We start from the raw sequence: 21,549 nt of genomic DNA, 5'->3' as shown, positions 1-21,549 counted from the left end.
TATGGCCTTTAAAGGACAAGATCCAGCAAGAACTAAAATAGTATTAGATAACAAGATCTTAGAACAGGTGAATTCATTTAACTACCTAGGATGTATGATCACTTATGAAAATGAAAAAGATATAAACATAAAAATTGCAAAATATTTAAAAATAACAGGAGTAATTAACTCTATATTTAAACCAAACCTAGTTCAAAAACAAACCAGGCTAAAAGTATACAATACATTAGCCCTACCGGTCTTAATGTATGGAAGCGAAATCTGGACAATAAAACAAAAAGACAAACAAAGATTAACAACAGAAGAAATGAAGTTTATGAGAAAAACTGCAATGTATACCCTATTTGATCACAAAAGAAACGAAAATATTATGAAAGAGTTAAACCAAGAACCAGTAATTGAAAAAATTAAAAAATATAAACATAGATGGATGGAACACGTTCAAAGAATGAAAACAGAAAGATTACCAAAACAAGCCTTAAAGTACAAGCCATTAGGAAAAAGAAAACCAGGACGTCCTCTTAAATGATTCAACGATGACTTCTAAGGCCGGAACAGGCCATACTAGGCCTAAATCCTTGATACGTATGATGATGATGACCGTTCAGCTGAGAAGTAATTCACTGTACATCAGTGCTATATTAAACTGATTAAATCTTAACAGATTGGCTCAGCATGGAGTTGTGGTTAGCCAGGGATCTTTTGTGGTAATACCAAATTGCTTCATTGAAGCCTTTTTAAATATGAACATCCATTCAAAGAAAGCTTGGAAGTTCAGAATCATCAATCTTAACTGCATCAATGGATTTTCTATTCTGAAATTTTAGGAAATTAGAATTTCTAATTATGCAAAATTATGCAAAATTTCATGCCATCTGGGACATAGCCCAGTTAAACAAGGCCTCCATTGTTTTCGTCATGCAACCAGGGCAAACAGTCGGCCACTGGAACAAATCCCAGAACACATCCCAACTCAGCATTAGCAGAATTCAAAATTGGTTCTATCAACATAAGAAGCATCAGTAGAAAAGAGATGGAACTAGCAAAAGAATTGGATAAGTACCAAATTGGCCTAATAGGCATTACTAAAACAAAGAAGACAAAAACAGGTGAGATGATCTTCATCATCATCATCAAATTCCTGACATTTACCTTAAGGGTGTACAGGATATGATATTACTACATGAAAAATTTACTTCATTACTAACTTCCTATCTATAATTTACTGCCAAATCAATCTTTTACCTGTCAAGGATCGAACATTGTCAGATCTTACATTTCTCTCTTCTAAGGCACTTTTTACCGTATCAATCCACCTATATCTTGGTTTTTTTCTGGGTCTTTTTCCTGCCAATCTGGCAGAGAAAAGAACACTTCTTTTGCTAATCTTTCCTCTCCCATTCTGTTTACATGACCATTCCACCTGAGATTAGCTCTGCTAACACATTCCTGGATGCTGACAATGTCGAGTTCTTTCCTAATATCCTCATTTTTAATATGATATTGCCATTGATGCCATCTGTTCATGCTCCTAATCTTTATCAGGACTCTCGTATCTGCAGTCTCTAGTCTTTGGTTTGGATAAGTATTTTACTTCTGACCCAGCTCTCAGATTCATAAGTTAATATTGGTTTGAACACTGTCTTGTATACAGCTAATTTAGTGTTTTGACTAATTTTCTCTTATTCCATATAGATTTATTCAGTTGACTTCCTGCCATACCAGCTTTGTTGATTCTGTTGTTTATTTCCATATTTAATTTACCATCTTCACTAAAAATCGTGCCTAAGTAGCTGAAATGTTTTACTTGTTCTATAGGTTCTCCATTCACAATGCAGCTGATATTTTCAATGCTTCTGCTTATTTTCATTATCTTTGTCTTGTTATTGCTGATCTTCATACCATATCTATTACAACAGTTATTCAATTTAGTCAGTGAATCTTGCAGACTTGTACTGGATTTATTTAGAAGTATAACATCATCTGCATAGAGTAAAGAGCTGACATTAACATCTCCAATTTTGATATCAGGTTTAATACCCCTTTCCTTCACAATGTGATCCGTACAGAGGGAATAATGTACATCCTTGTCTGACACCAGATTTAACATTAAACCTTCCTTCGATTCTAACTGCTGACTTACAACTGAAATAAAGACTAAGTATTGCTTGATATAATGGTCTAATGACACCACAATATCAAATGATGGTACAACCTGACAAGTGAGATCTTTCTAAGCAATAAATACAAAGTGTTATATTTGGACAATAACAATCGAGGAAAAGAGGGAGTAGCTATAGTATTCAACACTGAATATGAGGATAGTCTTTAGATATTATTTTTCTGAAATTTTTCATGCTACTCCTCTAAGTAGACATCATTACCTATATACTATTTGTTTATTTTCTAGGGATACTCCTTTAGAAAATAAGCAAAATGGGCTATAAGTATTGATGAAGATAATCTTCTTGAATGACAGGCAATATCAAGTAGAGTAATGTTGGTAAAAATCAGAATGGGGAACTAGACAATGAGACTTATTTGTGCTTATGGTCCCACAGAAGGTTCTGCCAAGGAAGAAGTAGAGCAACTTTTTGAATCATTAGAGAAGGCAGCTGACGCAATGAAAAAGGAAAAGTTGGTCCATGTTGGAGATCTAAACAGTAGAGTAGGAAATGATTACCAGACATTATAGAAATGTTCTGGGAAAATTTGGAGAAAAAAAGCAAAGCTAATAATAATGACATTGATCCTGGATTTCTGTTCAGGACATGAACTAGTTATTACTAACGCTATGTTCCAACATAAAAATGTGCAGAAAGAAGATACAAACCTGGAGGAAATAATAATAGACATAGAAATACTGACAATGCATCGATGTTTTTATAAAAATGCCAGAAGTATTAAGAGTGAAGGAAATTAATTGGTGGCCTTAGCCTGTCCAAAGATTATTGGAATCACTGAAACTTAATACACGAAAGATATTTCCTGACAGGAATAAAAGTTGAAGGGTATAAACATATTTTGGCAGGACAAGAAGAGTAAATGCAGTAGTGGCGATAAGTGATTTCTCAAAGTGGAGAATTTGGAGGGAAATGGTATCAATGGTTTTTGAGAGCATATGGTATGAGGTGGGCAAGACAAGATATTTAGTGTGATATTGCTATTCACCAGGAAACACAGAAGGTGAAGAGCAGATGTTTAGGCAGTGAATTTGGTAAGTGCAAAATGAGTGATCATTATGGGAGATTTTACTTACAGGGGAAGAGGGAAACAGCATGTAGTAGTAAGAGAATGAAAATTCTGGAATTCTGAAAGAACAAATGTCTTGGCCTACATATAGTAGAGGAACATGAAGTCAGAGGCTTTGGATCTGGTCCTGGCATCAGAGAATCTGATTATAACTGAGACATCATCCTTTTGCCTCGGTTGGAGAGAGAATGACCATATTCTCTTGATTTGGAAGATGAATAGACATGCAAAAGTATCAAGGAGAAAGGAATTTATATGGAATTTATAATAATCTTGGAAAGTACCTTGGGACAGTTCCATTGATGGAAGAATTAACAGATGTTACCAATGCATGGGAACTAGTGAAGAAATATTTATTAGCAGCTGTGGCAAGTTGTATAACTTAAGTGAAAAGATGACACAATTATGAAGTGGATGACCATTAAAATTAAACAGGAACTGCACATGAAAAAAGGTGCTTTAATTATAAAGAGAGAGTGGTGGAGAGTACTTGCATAAGGAATATAACACTCAGACTAGGAAAGTGACTAGCATAGTAAGAAAGACAAAACTGGAATGTGAGATTAGCCCTGATATCCAAGGAAAATTTTAAGGAAATCTTTTGTTATATGGCCAGTAGGAAGAATGATTGTGGAAGAATGGCATAGTTAGGTGAAAATGGGAGAAGAGTGATTGATGGAGATGGCATAGTGGATTTGTTTAATGATTACCTTATAGTATTTCATCCTCAATAAGTAGGTTTTATTACTGGGGGGGGGGGGGGGATTCAAAGTTTCAAATACTAGTACTCTGGATATCAGTATGGGACTGGACATTTGGACAGTTCTCTAGCACATTCTCTAAAATGTGGTAGAGAACTGACAGCTTCATTGACCTGATTTTTCATTGAAAGTCTGGTTACAGGAAAGGTGTCTAAGGATTGGAAGGAGAGTAAAATAGTGCCATCCAATAAGGGTAGTTGTAGAATGTGGGTGGCTAACTGTAGACTAGTTTGTATTTCTTCTGTAGTGTTGAGATTCCTAAACAGTTGGTGAGAGATCATGTACAACAGGAAAACGAGGATAATGTTATATGTGAGGGTGTCAACATAAATTTGTTAAGGGGCATTCTTGTTTTAATGATCTGATTGTCTTCTATTATAAAATAAGAACAGCTGTTGATGAAAGAAATGCATTTTCTGCTCTTTTTTACAAAATCATTTGACAGTTACCACAACATTGTCATACAAGGGAGCAATAAGGAATCAGAATGTCACAAGTAGGGTTCCACGGGGCTTAGTATTCTGGGCCTCTGTTATTTAACCTTTATGTTAGTGACAACACTGTCAGTGGATTGCAAGAGGATATTCAGTTTGCAGATGATGTGAAGCTGGGAAGGATTATTAGTGATAATGTCAATGTTGTTACCCTTCAGCAGGAGTTGAATAAGCTAGGCAGGAAGGGTAACAACACTGACACTATCACTAATAATCCTTCCCAGCTTCACATCACTGACAAAAAGGTTAAACATCAGAGGCCCAGAATACTAAGCCTTGTGGAACCCTACTTGTGACATTCTGCTTCCCTACTGCTCCCTTGTACAACTGTGCTGTGGTAACTGTCAAATGATTTTGTAAAAAAGAGCAGGAAATGCATTTCCTTCATCAACAACTCTTCTTACTTTATAATAGAAGACAATCAGATCATTAAAACAAGAACGTCCCTTAACAAATTCATGTTGACCCTCACAGATAACATTATCCTCGTTTGCCTGCTGTATATGATCTCTCACTAACTGTTTAGGAATCTCAACAACTACAGAAGAAATACAAACTAGTCTACAGTTAGCCACCCACATTCTACAACTACCCTTATTCGATGAATCAGGATGTCACTTTAATACAACTAAATGTAAGGTCTTCAAATTCGTGATCCACCAATGGAAAGAAATGGGGGTAACAAAGGAATCTTGGGATGATGATTGATAGAAATTTGAAGTTTAGGGAACATATTGCAAAGATGATTAAAGTAACCCAGATTGCAGCAATAAAGAGGATGTTGACCAACAGAAATGGAAGAATGGTAATTCCATCGTATAAAGCCCCGATAAAAACTCCCAAATTCTCAGATCTGGTCACCAGGATTTGTAGGGGATAAATTAACCTTGGAGAGAATGCTGAGGCAAATAAAAATTGATATTAGTAATTATAATGAAGAGCCAAAGGCTTCAATTCGGCAACATGAACTTATTTAAGTTAAGGAATATTATATCCCATATTGTTTCTTAGCCAAATAAGAAACTCAAAGAGTTTCATGCCGAATATAGAAACTATATAAAGTTCGGCAATTCCAAGCTTAAGCAAATACCTGGATAATGCAGCACCTGACCCTTGAAGATAGTGCAAGCAGGCAACTCATATAAAGGGTGGAGCAAGCTCTGATCACTATTCTTGATATTTACCCCTATATTTGGCTAAGAAACAATATGGGATATAATATCCCTTAACTTAAATGATATTAGAATTGCATAGTGGTAGTTATGAGGATTGACTGAGGGCATATGGACTGCAGAATTTGATTGATAGAAGACAAAGCGGTGATGTCATTGAGATATTTAAACTGTTGAGAAATAGTTACAGGTAGAAGTGTCTTCTTTGCATGGAGGGTGGTTGGATCATTGAAAGCATTACCTATGGTGGTTAGAGTATGAACAGTGAAGGATTTTAAGTAGTGGTATGATAGACTTTGTGCTGTCTAAGATGGCTCATGACTCCGTGGAGATCCTGAATAATAATAATAAATTCAGCAGTAGGAGTGAAATAGAAACATTGAAATGAATATTGAAATTAAGTCCATTTTATGGAAAAAGGAGTTCATTTGAAAGATGTGTGTAAGATGATATGCAGTGGAACAAAAAAGTGAGAGGACATTGGCTGGTCAAGTCAAAGGAAATTAAAGGGAGTTCTTTTACTGGGTGGAAAATAGGAATAATGATTATGGAAGAGAAATAATACAATTTGTCATGCCATAGTGACCACAGTAAAGGATGTAGTGGAATCATTCAGTGAGAATATTTTACTGGTGAGAGTGCTGTTTTGAATGCCAATAAATTAAACTGGATGAAGTGACAAAAATTATTTAGGGCAAAATTTTTAAATAAGTATTGGGTCTATCTTCAGACAAAATCTCCAAGTGGTATAAAAGATTGAACAAAGTAAAGACCAAAAAAATAAAATTAAACAATAATTATGCAGTGTAGTATCATTGCACTTATTGTTATATGAGAGACATGGGATCTAAACTGAAATCCATACATTAGAAACTAAGCAGAAATAAGGGTACACGACAACTGGGCGACGGAATAAAAGATCAAATATGCAATTCTATTCTATTGATCTATTACCAGGTGAATTTAAATAATATTTTTTTGAGAAATTAGTTAAAAGAATGGTATACATTAAATTTGAAAAATCTCGCTTATAATTTATTTTATTTTTATTGTATAGAAGTTATATTGAAATTTTCCATACAAAAAATGAGTCAGCTAGTTAATAAATATTTATATTATATATTTTCGTTTACATCATATATCAAAATTTGTAGGATCATTTAAGAAAGAGATGGTTAAAAAGAGTGGTCCGAAAATGATTTAAAAATGAAAAGGTATAATTGCACAATATTAAAATAAAGAAAAAATACAGTTTTCTAATTCATTTAATAATTTTATTTTGTGATTAACAAACATAATTTGTAGTTTAATTTCCAGTAACCTAACCTAACTTAATCGAACTACACAATAAAAATAAACTTAAATAAACTTAATTATACGATAAAGAATCAAGAGGCTATTTTTCCGGCAGCATAAATTAAGTTAAGGGGATAATAAATCACTCATTATTTTAAAGCCAGATACAAAACTCAGAGATCAAAATCTAAGAGTTTCATGCCGAAGAACTATCGGCGAGTCCAAGCATAAGTCAACACTTGGGTGGTATGACACTAGGGCAACTCGGAGCAAAGGTGGAGCAAGCTCCATCACTATCTTTAATATTTTCTCATAATGTAAAATGCAGCTCCTAGGAGATGTATTACTGTTTTACATTATGAGGAAAGGTCACTGCCCAGACCAGTTTCAACCTTTATTAAGGTCTCATCAGTGAGTAGGTAGCCAAACTTAATTATAAGTGAGATTTTTCAAATAACCCAACCTAACTACACAATAAAAATAAACTTAAACTTAATTATAAGTGAAATTTTTCAAATAACTTAACCTAACCTTAAACTTAATTATAAGTGAGATTTTTCAAATTTTATGTTTATACCATTCTTTTAACTCATTTTTACCTGGTAATAGATCAACAGAATAGAATTGCATATTTGATCTTTTATTCCGTCGCCCATTGACCATGTCCCAGAAATAATACACTAGTGGCCAAAATTGTGGAAAAAACCTTTTGGAAAAAGTATTTTTGAGGTTTGATGGCTCATAACACTACTTTTTTTTTTTGGTGTAATACCATAAAATTATATATTAATGGAAAGATAATTTAATCAAGAATGTGATGCAATAAAGTTTGTTAAAGTTTGTTCAATTATCTGTATTCTGAAAAGTTATAACCAAATAACCAGAAAAAAGAAGCACAACTTGCTTAGGTTGATATGAAGTAGCTTTCCTTCATTTGAATGTAGCCAATGAGCATGAGTGTTTAGAGAGCCAATCAGGTGTCATCTTGTTTTGGCAATGAGCCAATAAGGTCACAGTAGGATTCAGCTATTGATGTCATGTATTGGAGCTGAGAGGAGGACATTTGTCAGTGTGTTATGTGATTGCTATCAAGTTGGTTGGGGTTTTTCCTTTCATTTAGTGAGCTTGTAAAACATAATAAAATTAAAGAAATGGTGCAAAGAGTTGACTGGTCACCCAGAAAGTGATATAAAATAGTACTATTAAGTGAACAAGGCTACAGTTATGCAGAAATTAGAAGAAAAATTGGTGGAAACTTAACGAAAGGTGGCATTTCTAAATTTTTGAAGAGGTATAAGGAGACTCAGTCACTACAAAACCAGACTTGTTGGGGCCGGTTTTATCATTAGACGAACCTAGGCAGTCATCTAGGGGCACTAACACATGATAATTCTAGACATATTGACGGAACATTTATATAGTGGATTACAAATAACAGCAAGGCGAATTCCAGAAAATACTTCCTCATTAGATGTCCTGTCATTCATGTGCAAAATTTATTTAGAAAATAGTGTTCCAAATGTGTTTATTACTCTGAGAATTTTTTCAACATTGCCAGTATCGGTAGCAAGTTCAGAAAGGAGTTTCTCGAAATTAAAACTTACAAAAACTTACACTCGCTCTACGATGGTTCAGGAAAGACTCACTGGTCTAGCAATAATATCTATAGAGCATGAAATTGCATCTACAATCAATAAAGATGGATTAATTTTTCATAATTTTTGTATTTAAGATGTAATAGTTTTCTTGCTATACAGATATTTGGAGTAATCGTATATGTATACAAATGTATTGGTTTTTTATTAATAAATTTACACAAGCACACGTACACCTACATGTGTAGGTGTACATGTGCTTGTGTGAGTATGACAAAATATATAGAGAGAGACAATGTATAGGGGCGCCTAAATTTTCTTTGCCTAGGGCATCAGATACCCTCGGACTTACCCTAAGACTGGTAAAGGCAGGAAAAGGTGCACAACAGCACGTGATGATAGAAGAATTGAGAGACTGTGCCTACGTGACAGAAGAAAATCATCTGGGTGTATACAAGATGAAATGGCGTGATGTAATGTGAAGTTGAGTGCAAAGACTGTTCGGCGCAGACTGCAGGAATTTGGTCTAAATGCTAGAATTCCATGAAAAAAGCCATTTTTATCTCTCAAACAAAGTTTGAAAAGGTTAAACTGGGCTAAAACCCATGTTAACTAAACAGCAGAACAATGGGACAGTGTTATTTGGAATGATGAGACCAAAATCTCACTGTTTGGTAGTGATGGCATAAAATACGTAAGTAGAAGAATCGGAGAAGATTTGCATCCTGATTGTATTACACCTACGTGAAACACGCACTTAGTGTTATGATCTGGGTTGTATGACATCAAAAGGTGTGGGCAGAATTTCGCGATTAATGGGAATATAAATGCCCAAAAATATGTAAAAGAAATACTTGAGCCCAAACTGAAGCCTTCCACACATGATTTTTTCCAAGATAATGAAGCATTTATATTTCAACATGATTCAGCTCCATGTCATGCTGCTGTGTGCAAAAAATGGTTTCAAGATAATCATATTCCACTACTGGAATGGCCTGTGTGTATGTATATATATATATATATAAAGTTTTTTTACCTTGGGAATAATGTATATTAGATATACATATACATTATTCCCAAGGTAAAAAAAACTTATTTACATCTATATCTCCTCCAGAGATTATTCAAAATAAAAACACCTTGTAGCAACTTATATAGGTAAAGTTGATAAGGCTCTGTATTACTAAAACCTTGGTATTTAGGGTCTAGCTATTCACTGAGGAGACCTCAAAAAAGGTTGAAACCAGTCTGGGTAGTGACTCCACTCATAATGTATTGCGGTAAAAGAAATTCTTGAGCAAAATAGTGTTCCAAATGTGTTTATTACTCTGAGAATTTTTTCAACATTGCCAGTATCGGTAGCAAGTTCAGAAAGGAGTTTCTCAAAATTAAAACTTACAAAAACTTACACTCGCTCTACGATGGTTCAGGAAAGACTCGCTGGTCTAGCAATAATATCTATAGAGCATGAAATTGCATCTACAATCAATAAAGATGGATTAATTTTTCATAATTTTTGTATTTAAGATGTAATAGTTTTCTTGCTATACAGATATTTGGAGTAATCGTATATGTATACAAATGTATTGGTTTTGATTAATAAATTTACACAATTTACATCTCTTAGTGAGATGTGCTTTACATTATGGAAAATACTAAGAATAGTGATCAGAGCTTTACCCACCTTTATAATTAGTTGCCATGGTGTTGCACCACCTTTAGACTTGAACTACGTTTCAGGTGTAAACTTAACTGTTTGCTTACTTGGGATTAGGAGTAAAATAACCAAGTTTATAAAATTACTTGGTAACCCTAATGTATATATATGTATATATATATACAGGTAACCCTCGTATAACGTGGTACTTACACAACGTTTCGCTATAACACTGTCTACAAATTGTAGTAACCCTTTATCTTTTCATATATTTTTCATTGCGTGACTGAAAAATCAAATTTTATCTTCTTTAAATTTGCATTAGGGGAAATACCCTTTAGCATGCATTTATGTTAATTGTTTATCGTATAAAGTGTTTATTGTTGAAAAGTGTCTTCGTTTCTGCCAGGAAAGCACATTAAAAATCATAAGTGCATTAATTTCTAGCCGAGCACTTTATTTTCTGCTGAGTTACATACATATGTAATGTTTTTTACATAAAAATTTATTTTTATAGTAATGGCCACTTAGAGGATTTTGCGATATAGTTGAAAACGAAATTAATGAATTAATTGATGAGGAAACAGATTTAAATGAGGAGGAACTGGTACAATTAATAGATGACGTTGAACCAAATGATAGGGAAAGTTTTGCCGAAAATTCTGATTGTGATGAATCCGTTAAAGAATTCAATTTAAAGAAATTAGCAGAAGGATTGAACTTGGCAAGGAAGTTATTTTACGGATAATGAACCCACAATGGAGCGCTCTAGAAAATTCATGAGACAATTGCATATTTGTTTAGCTCCATATTATGAATTTAATAAAAAAATTGCAGCATAGTGGTAAGCAAGATTCTTATTACTGACTTCTTGATAACTAAAGCAACCAAAGTGTACAATGAGAATTATGCAAATGATGTCCAAGAGAGTTCAAGTGATGACAACGTCTGGCCACTCGTAAATAAAGAACATCTACAAAATGTTAGTTTTGAAGACAGTGATAATGATTAAAATATTCAGTTTATTTTATTTTGCTTAAAACATTTATGCATTATGTGCAATATCTGTTATCTTAATATGTTATCTTAACTTACATGAATTACCTGAATGAAATAAAAATATATTTTTGCTGGATATGTCGTTGTTTATATAATTTAAAAAAAAAATGATTTCGGAACATAACCTTACTTTTTCTATGTGATCTGAGTCTCGCATAACGCGATTTATATAATGCGGCATTTCTATAACAGGTAACCCGCTTTATACGAGGGTTACCTGTATGTGTATATACTGTGTATTTGTTTCATAGTTTATACGTTATCTTAACTTACATGAATTACCTGAATGAAATAAAAATGTATTTTTGTTGGATATGTCGTTGTTTATATAATTTAAAAAAAAAAAACGATTTCCGAACATAACCTTACTTTTTCTATGTGATCTGAGTCTCGCATAACGCGATTTATATAATGCGGCATTTCTATAACAGGTAACCCCCTTTATACAAGGGTTACCTGTGTGTGTGTGTGTGTGTGTGTGTGTGTGTGTGTGTGTGTGTGTGTGTGTGTGTGTGTGTGTGTGTGTGTGTGTGTGTGTGTGTGTGAGTGAGAGAGAGAGAGAGAGAGAGAAAAGTTTTTTACCTTGGGGATAATATATATTAAGGATACCAAGTAATTTTATAAACTTGGTTTTTTTACTCCTTCTCCCAAGTAAGCAAAACAGTTAAGTTTGCGCCTGAACGTAGTTCAAGTCTAAAGGTAGTGCAACACCAGGGCAACTCGTCGTAAAGGTGGGTAAAGCTCTGATCACTATTCTTAATATTTCCCATAATGTAAAACACATCTCACTAAGAGATGTATACTATTATACATTATGAGTGGGGGGGGGGTCGTTACCCAGACCAGTTTCAACCTTTTTTGAGGTCTTCTCAGTGAGTAGCTAGACCCTGAAATACCAAGGTTTTTAGTAATACAGAGCCTTATCAACTTTGCCTATACAAGTTGCTACAAGGTGCTTTTACTTTGAATAAGAAACTCTGGATGAGATAAAGATGTGAAAAGTTTTTTACCTTGGGAATAATATATATTAAGGATACCAAGTAATTTTATAAACTTGGTTTTTTTACTCCTTCTCCCAAGTAAGAAAAACAGTTAAGTTTAACTTAACTGTTTTGTAAAGGGCAACTCATTGTAAAGGTGAGTAAAGCTCTGATCATTATTCTTAGTATTTCCCATAATGTAAAACACATCTCACTAAGAGATGTATACTGTTATACATTATGGGTGGGTGGTCACTACCCAGACCGGTTTCATAAGGCTCTGTATTACTAAAAACCTTGGTATTTCAGGGTCTAGCTAATCACTGAGGAGACCTCAAAAAAGGTTGAAACCAGTCTAGGTAGTGACCCCCCCCCACACACACACCCATAATGTATAATGTATAACTGTTTACCATTTCTTGACACGTTAGTCACCCGCCTTTCAGATGGATCACTATCTTTTTCTATTTACAGAAAGCCTACACACACACACACACACACACAGGAAGATACCTACATAAACAATCACATCATCATCCAGTCCAACAGTACGGCATTTTAAAAACACTTACACACAGAGCCAGAGTCATTTGTTCTAACGATACAGCTCTGACCACTGAATTCCAATATCTGCGCTATACGTTCTTAGCCAACGGCTACAATCCCTACAAAATAGATAAAATACTACATAGGCCCATTACTCTGGCCTCCCCTAATACACAAGAATACAACATGACCATTTCTATTACCTATATCAGAGGTACATCGGAAAAGATAGCCAAAGTATTGTTGAAACATGGCTTTCGCACCACTTTCAAACCTCATGTCAAGCTGGTGACTCTGATCCGCTCGCCTAAGGATAAACTTCACCCTTTAGCACATCCAGGAGTGTATGAAGTGCCTTGTGACTGTGACTTGTCCTATTATGGGCAAACAGGAAGATCAGTGAACATCCGCCTGGAAGAACATGAAAGATACATTCGCTACTATTACTATGGCAAGTCAGGACTGGCAGACCATGTTTGGACACTCCTTCACACAGGATTAGATGGAGGAAAATGAATGTGCTATTTAGGAGTCGTTATAGATCTGAAAGATTATTTTTTGAGTCAGCAATGGCTTTGAAGAATTCTCCCAACTTTAACAAATATGGTTGTATTAATTTGCCAAAAATTTGGGAGACGGTTATCGTAAAAAAAAATGGATAGCTGCTGTTTTTTTTTTTTTTTTTTTTTTTTCCCGTTATAGGGTGCCAAAAAAATAGGACTTTAGATCTTTTGTCTTTTACAATTATATTGTTTCACTCACTCACTGTCGCGTTTACAAGGTGTTGTGCTCTGATGATGGTGAGTTGAAAATGAGCGAAATATAAGCATTAAAAAAAACATCTTTGCGATAAAAGTGTGTGTGGTGTTGTTAAATACCGTGAAAAATAAGTCATGAATACATTGAATGAGTTTAAGGCATGGTTTGATGCGCTTTGTGTATAACATTGTTTGCCTCCCACATTGAGTCTTTTGACTCCATGTCAAAAGACTCAATGTGGTTTGTTGTTGTGTTGATAATAATAATCCAAGGCTTCTGTGGTTTTAATTTTGTAAATACTATCAATTTGTTTGATGATCTTTTAATTATTTCCTTAGTGGCCATGCAGTGTTTCTCACTGTTCATCTCAACCATGCAATCTGCTTCTTTTTTAAAATTAAATCTTAGGTTTCAGTACTTCAATATTCCATTTTGTTTTCCTTATTCTATGTATTGTCTTATATTTTATTTTACATTTTGCAATAACAAGTGAGTGGCCACTCTATTTCAGCTCCTGGTTAGCTGTATCCTTGAGTTGGTTTCTGTATCTTTTTCTGGACTAATATGTAATCAATCAATCAATCAATCATTCATGCAACATCTCCTGATGATTTCTCTGTATAGCATCTTTATTTTGGTATTTCAAAAAGCATGTTATGACTATAAGGCCATGTTGTTTATAGAAGTCTAACATCTTTCTCCTCTTGCATTCTTCCTTTCTAGTCCAAATGGTCCAATTTCTTCACATTCACTGTCCTCTTCAGGTACTGCATTAAAGTCACTCATTATAATTAAATTATCTTTAACTGATTATTAGTTCCTCTAGTTGTATGAACAACTAGAGACACTAATAACATCAGTTAAAGATAATGCCTCTTCAGTCTTATGTTCTTCCGAATTTGTTGTTGCCATGTATATTTGAATTGTGGCAACATTGCCTGGGGTTGCCATTAGTGTTTTGTCCTTCAGTGATAAGTATTTTTTTGCTTTCTTTCTTCAATCTTTCCTTATTAACAAATCAACACCATTTTGTCCTTTCTCTCCTGCACAATAGATGATTCTGCAGCTTTCACTCCAGTTGCCACTACCCTTTCATCAGGTTTCACTAACTTCTAGAATTCCTGCATCTTTTTTCCTTGTTTGTTCTTTCAGTTCTTCTAATTTTTCTGCTTTTAATATTATTCTCACATTCCAAGTTCCAATTTGCATTGGTATTTCTTTACATTCCCAACATATTTTTTCTCTTGCTAGGTAGTTTACTGTATTTATTCAGAAATAATGAAGTTTACCATATTTATTCATTATTTCTTCATCTTCATTAATATTTCAATGTTAATTCGAAAAAAGTAGCAAGAAAATAGTCTTATGCACATTGCTTGGGGGGGGGGGCATTTTTAATAAAATATAAAATTTGGCTCTGTGAAGATGTTGTCCCGCGAAGAAGTAAATAATGCATATTTGATGAGAAATACATTCACTGCTAATTTTGATATTATGTAGATTTTTGAAGTAGATGTGCTCATAGTATTGTTTTACATTTAAAATGTATAGATACATGCTACAAAAGTGAGATAAACTATGATCTTGAAAGATCTGTAGTTTGAATAGGTGGTTGAATGACATATGGCTGCACTTTTTTTTAAAATCATTCTTTCCCACCAGATAATTGTATTCAATCGTTTATACTTTTTCGACAACAAAACTGAAGCTGTGGTATTATAAATTAAAAAATTATATGATCTTGGGATGTAATATTAGGCAGAAATAATTTTCACAAAAATACTGTGCCTACAAAAAAATATAATTATTCTTGTTTAGAATGTTGAGTAGTCAATCAAAAGGATAAAAAAAATAAGAGATTTTTGATATATATATATATATATATACACACACATACACACATACGAGGTGGTATCAAAAGGTTTCGAGACTAGCTCTGTTTACGAGAAATTACTTTATTTATCTACGTTTACACACTATCACCTTCAAAATAGTCCCCTTGCATATCAATACAGCACTCCCAGTGTTCTTGCCACTTCTGGAATGTGTCCTGGAAGTCTTCTTTTTGAAGCATGTAAAGCACCTTCTGCGATTTGCACTGGATCTCCGCAATGGTGTCAAAACGGTGACCTTTAAGCTGGATCTTCATCGTCGGGAAGAGGGCGAAGTCTGCAGGAGCCAAATCTGGCGAGTAGGGTGGGTGCAGAAGTGAGATCATGTTGTTTCTGGCGAGAAACTCGTGTGGGACAGCTCAGTGACAGGGTGCATTGTCATCGTAGAGCATCCAGTTTTTCGCATGCCACAGATCTGGTCACTTTCGCCGAATTGTCCTCCCTCAGACGCCTTAAAACCTGGCAGTAGAACTTACTATTGATGGTCTGGCTCCTGAGGACGAATTCTCGATGCACAATGCCTCGAATATCGAAAAAGAAGATGAGCATGCACTCGGTCGAGCTGTGGACCTGCCTCTCCTTTTTCGGTTGTGGAGATGATGGGCTCTTCCACTGTGAAGACTGTTGCTTCGTCTCAGGGTCGTACCCGTACACCCAAGTTTTGTCACCGGTAATGATCCTCGAATTTCACGTTTTTTCAAACATGAATTTCACGTTTGCTCTTTGTTTTAACTTGCTGTCCATGATGAAATCGCAGATGTGGTCAGAATAGCATCAGTTGCACAGCTCCCGATGTACACAGGACAATGTCTTTGGGCACACTGACTTATGAAGGTAGATGCTCCCTGTGACTGTGCATGCAACCTTGTGCTGCCATCTGTTGGCATGTTACAAACCTAGTCTCAAAACTTTTTGATACTACTTCGTATACATACTCACTCACACACACAGGTATACTGCTTTGGGCTCTGTAGTGTGACTTCTGGGATGTGTTCTTTCTTTTCATTCTTAATAGTAATAATAGGTAATCTCATTTAGCTTTCAGCCTGTTGCAAGAGCAGAGAGGATTATTAGCTAGTTTTCTAAGACAGCTTATGACAACCAGCAGCAGGTATAGTCTATAGTGTAGATATGAACTACCTACACTACCAATAAGCAATAGATGCATCATGCATGCAAATCACTGTTAACTCTAAAAATTACATGGGTCAAAAAAACATTTAACTGTTATTCTTTTCAGGTTGCTAGGTATTTTGACATTTTATTTTTTCTAGTTGCTATATTGATTCACTCTAGTGATGTTGTCAGGGGCAGAAAAAAAGCAATGAAACATGTAGGTGTTTTAGATGAAAAGCCGAATGGCTATTTTTTTCTGGCGAGGTTGATAAGTTAAGGGGATAAAAATCCCTTATTGTTTTTCAGCCAGTAAGCGAAAAAATATCAAGAACAGTGAGGGATCTTGCTCCACCTTTGCAACGAGTTGCCGTGGTGTGGCACTACCAAGTGGTCACTTACACTTGGATACGCCAACAGTTCGTCGGCATGAAACGTTCAGATCGTAGTTTTCAATCTTAGTTTCGCTTACTGGCTGAAAAACAATAAGGGATTTTTATCCCCTTAACTTATGTAGGTGTTTTGTTTAAATAAATTAATAAGAGCATTCCTGGTGTCATAATATATTGGTTTCCCCATAATATAATTAATTCAAAATAAAGACTTCTATTTGTTTTAGCAGGAATAATTCAGGATGTATAAAATGATCTGTTGTTCACATCTCTATATTGGTTACATACATATTTAGATGCTTTTTGTATTATGTAGATGAATTTTTGTATTAGCATTTTATGTTAGATTGCTTTTGATTTCTTTTGCAAAACATAGTTGTACTCAGGAGTTTTTAGATAGCAAACAAAAAAGATTGCAGTCCTTTAAATAATTAAGATGGGAATGACTTGAAAAAAAGACTTAATTTTATTTTAAAACAAGCAGATATATAAAACACATTAATTTTATTAAATAATCTGGATTTCTGATCCAATCTCCATGCTGATTAAGATTTTTAAAAATTGCTTGTAACTTTTAAGTTTCTTTATTTGAATAAGCTAATTAGTATGTATTTTATTGTTGTAATATAGCATATAAGGAAACATTAGTTTCTCTTATAATTGAATAAACAATTTAACTCTAGTTTTTCATTGATTTTTAATCTTGATTATTTTCAGTGTATTAAAGAAATAAGAGTCAGTGTGTTTCATTTCTGATAATTTAAATTCTGATATTTAAACATTTAAATAAAAACTTCATATCTGTGGTCTCTAGTCTAGAAATTTAAATTTCTAGACTAGAGATCACAGATATGAGGGTTCTGAGAAAATTTCTGGGATTGAACTGATAGCATCAGTGGTAGAATCGTATTAAAAATGAAGATATTAGAAAGGAACTTGACATTATTAGTATTCAAGAATGTGTCCGAAGAGCTAATCTAAGGTGGTACGGCCAATTAAATAGAATGGGTGAAAGAAGGTTAACAAAACAGGTGTTTGATGCCAAAATGCAGGAATGAGACCAAGATAAAGACCAAGGTCTAGGTGAATTGATTTAGTCAGAAGTGCCTTAGAAGCACAAAATGAAAGGTATGACAATATTGGAGTGCTCACCAGTGATAGATTGATTTAGAGGAAAATTGTTGATAGGAGATTAATAATAATCTAAACTTAATTGTGTATTGCTGTCATAGTAACCTGAGCACTCCTTGGGGATACATATCAGGAAACATGATGATGATGCAGAAATTTCTTTTTAATTGAATATTTTATTATTATTTAAAACTCACTTGTTCTACCACTTAATTATTTTGATCATTTTATTAAATCATCTTTATTTTCATGTTATAGCATCTTCAAATTCATTCACATCTCTTTCTGCCCCATCGACACCAGGATTTTTATCACCTTCTCCAAGCCTTGATACTGGGATTGAGAAACCTCCACCTCTTCCTCAGAAGCAAGCATATGCAGATTATAGCAATATCACAGATGATGTGCAGTTCAGCACAATGAGAAAAAGTTCTATTCCATTGACACCACGTACAAAAAATAAGGTTTGTTGTGAAAAGCATTATAAATGTCTCTGTATAATTATATATACACATAAAGAATCAAAGAGTGTAGTGGTAGATCTCGTGCTAGAGACTCAAGTTTTTCATTAACACACTGGCCTCATAACCATAATCACCATTATCAAATTCTTGACATGTACCCCAGGGATGGGAGGGGCACAGGGTATGATAGTACTACATGAAAAAGTTACCTCATTACTAACTTCCTGTCAACAATTTTCATTATCATTTCCTGATATGTACCCTCAAGGGGGTGTTGAGGCTGCTATGACAACACTACATGATTAAGTTTACATTACTATTAATCACCTATCAACAAATTATTCTATTACTTGTCAGAACTCCATTATTTCTGTATCATTTCGTTCCTCTAAGGCATTTCTGACTGAATCAATCCATCCACCTAGACGTGGCGAACCTATGGCATGCGTGCCAGAGGTGGCACGTCCAAAAATTTTGCTGGCATGCCAACGATTTACAGGTAATATCCTTTTATACGCTTATAAATTATTGAACCTTTATTTTTTAAATTGTTACAATACATACAAGTTAAATTTTGTTTTACACGAAAGAAACTAACCAACAAACACAAAGCCTACTGTAGGAACAACGCCCAGCAGCTGAAAACTACAACTGATGTTAAGAACATCTAGCCAATGGCTGAGGGGCATAATGACATGACTCAGCTGATAGAAAACAACTGTGTTTAGTTGCCAAAACTTTTCATTATTTAAAAGCTTATTAATTAACTCAAGTTTATTATCTTTAATATTTTTAGCATATGAAAAGTCACCAGCTGCAACTTTGTTAAAACAAATGGCTTCTAAACATATGATATTAAGAGTAACATGGCAGTCATATCTCTCATATCTGACAGGTCTTCTTCCTACAGTGGGCTGTGAACAAACACAATTTTTATTTGTGTCAGTTGACTCATTGTAGATCAGGGTTTTTCAACCGCCAGGCATTTTTCATGAATAAATATCATTTAGTCATGAAAATATTCTGAGGGAAATTTCCCTCAGAATATTTCACAAAGAGAAATATTTTGAGGGAAATAATATTCATTAATGTATCAAATTCTCAGACCCAGAACGCCTAAATAACATCAATGTAGGAAATTTCAGTGACGAAGCCATGTATTTTTAAACATGGAAGTATTCATGAGTGATTGGGAATTTTCAGACATCGAAATCTTTCAACATTCAGAAGTTTGTTGGCTGTTCTGCAGTGAAGTTCTCGAGAGGTTATATGAACTCCGAAAGGATGTTGAGCTGTTTCTAATTGATAATTAATTAATTCTAATTAATTGATTGACTTGTCCCATTATTTCCAGGATAAGAAATGAGTAGCCAGGCTGGCATATCTCAGCGATATATTTTCTTACATAAACAAGTTGAATTTAAAACTTCAAGGTCCAGATTCAACAAAATTTAATGCTTGGAACAAGATCGAATCATTCAAAAAGAAACTCAAACTCTGGTTTAATATGATTGCAGAAAGAAATAATGAAATGTTTCAGTCATACTCAGATTATATTATGGAAGCAGGTGATTTCTATTCACGGAATTCAGTTTCAGATATTATTGCAGCCCACTTGAAGATGTTGTCATTTGAAAAGTGTTATCCCGAACATGAGGATCCCTGGAGGCAAAGTATGTGAACCCCCTTTGTTGAACACAAAGAGACAGCCCTTTCCCATGAAGAAACCCTTCAACGTATTAAATTATCATCAGACAAAGATTGGAAAGTAATTTTAATTCTACGAGTAATTCAAAATTCTGGATAAGAATGAAAAATGAATATCCAAATTTACATGAAATATCAATGAGATTTCTTTGTTTTTCCACCACATATCTTTGTGAAACTGCATTTTCTGTCATGACTGTGCTTATAACGAAACATAGGTCCTGCAATATATATACAACCTGCAACTTTTGGCTGTCACTTCAATTCATCCCAGAATTAATAAGCTAACAGACAAAAAACAGCAGCAAAAGTCTCACTAGTCTAACTAAAACCTTCAAAAACTCAGTTGTAATAAAAGAAACTAAGTTTATCTTTTTCAATAACTTTTAATTGCTGCATTAAAGTGCTGTGTTTTTAAATTCAAAATATTAATTAGTGTTGGAACTAGTGTTTAGAATTGAGAGATTCATTCATTTTTATTTATTAAATTACATACTTTGCATATATAAATGTTTGGCGTGTGTATGTGATAATAGTGATAATACCCTATTTATTCGAATATAATTCTTACTTTTTTTCCCCATAATTAAAGCTAAAAATTGTGTGAGACTCGTATATGCGGGGATTTTCAGAAGCCCAAACAGCATCATTTTTTTTCCCATTATTCCAAGCAAAAATTATTAGTAATTTACAAGACTTGAGATTTAAGAAATGACTTGGAAATAATTGAAAATGATCGATTCTTTAGTGTAATTAAAAAGAACGCAGAAGAGGAAATAATGAGAACTTGGAATGCCATTCCTTTAACCTTTAGCTGTTTAAAAAAAAAATTAGCGATGGCTTTATTATCAATTTTCTCCTCTACATATAGGTGAGTCATTATGTTCCAAAATGAATTTTATAAAAGACAGTTTAAGAAATGGACTGATGAATCTAGTTTGGCATGTATACTACTAAAAGTGACAAAATATGAACCCGATATAAAGCATTTGGCATCTAATGTACAACAGCAAAAATCTCATTAATAAATTGATAATAGATTGATATTGATTTGTATACAACAGTTTGTATGTCAAATTGAGTTCATTTTTATGAAATTCTATGTTAATTTTTTAACTTGTCTCAATAAAATTCTGCAATTAATTTTCCCACCTATTAAAAATTGCCTGGCATGTCAGAAACTCAATAAATATTATTTGTAAATTTTTGAAATATGCACATAAAAAGGTTTGCCACCACTGGCAAACCTTTTTATGTGGAGGACCTTGGTCCTCCTCTG

General features: G+C 34.0%; 1 protein-coding gene across 2 annotated transcripts in view; it reads left to right on the top strand.

The window, feature by feature from the left end:
- mbc (dedicator of cytokinesis protein myoblast city) overlaps positions 1 to 21,549 on the top strand; it is a 643,249-nt gene that overhangs the window by 616,711 nt on the left and 4,989 nt on the right. For both annotated transcript variants that reach the window (XM_090391142.1, XM_090391141.1), the window contains exon 40: positions 18,358 to 18,563. In XM_090391142.1, the coding sequence (XP_090247268.1) occupies positions 18,358 to 18,563 (206 nt within the window). The remainder of the gene's footprint in view (positions 1 to 18,357; positions 18,564 to 21,549) is intronic.

Source organism: Typopeltis vanoorti, chromosome 4, assembly GCF_054136105.1.
Source record: "Typopeltis vanoorti isolate ZY-2024b chromosome 4, IOZ_Tvanoo_1.0, whole genome shotgun sequence".
NCBI lineage: Eukaryota > Metazoa > Arthropoda > Arachnida > Uropygi > Thelyphonidae > Typopeltis > Typopeltis vanoorti.
Note: the sequence above shows the minus strand (reverse complement) of the source record. Positions and strands in the feature narration are given on the sequence as shown.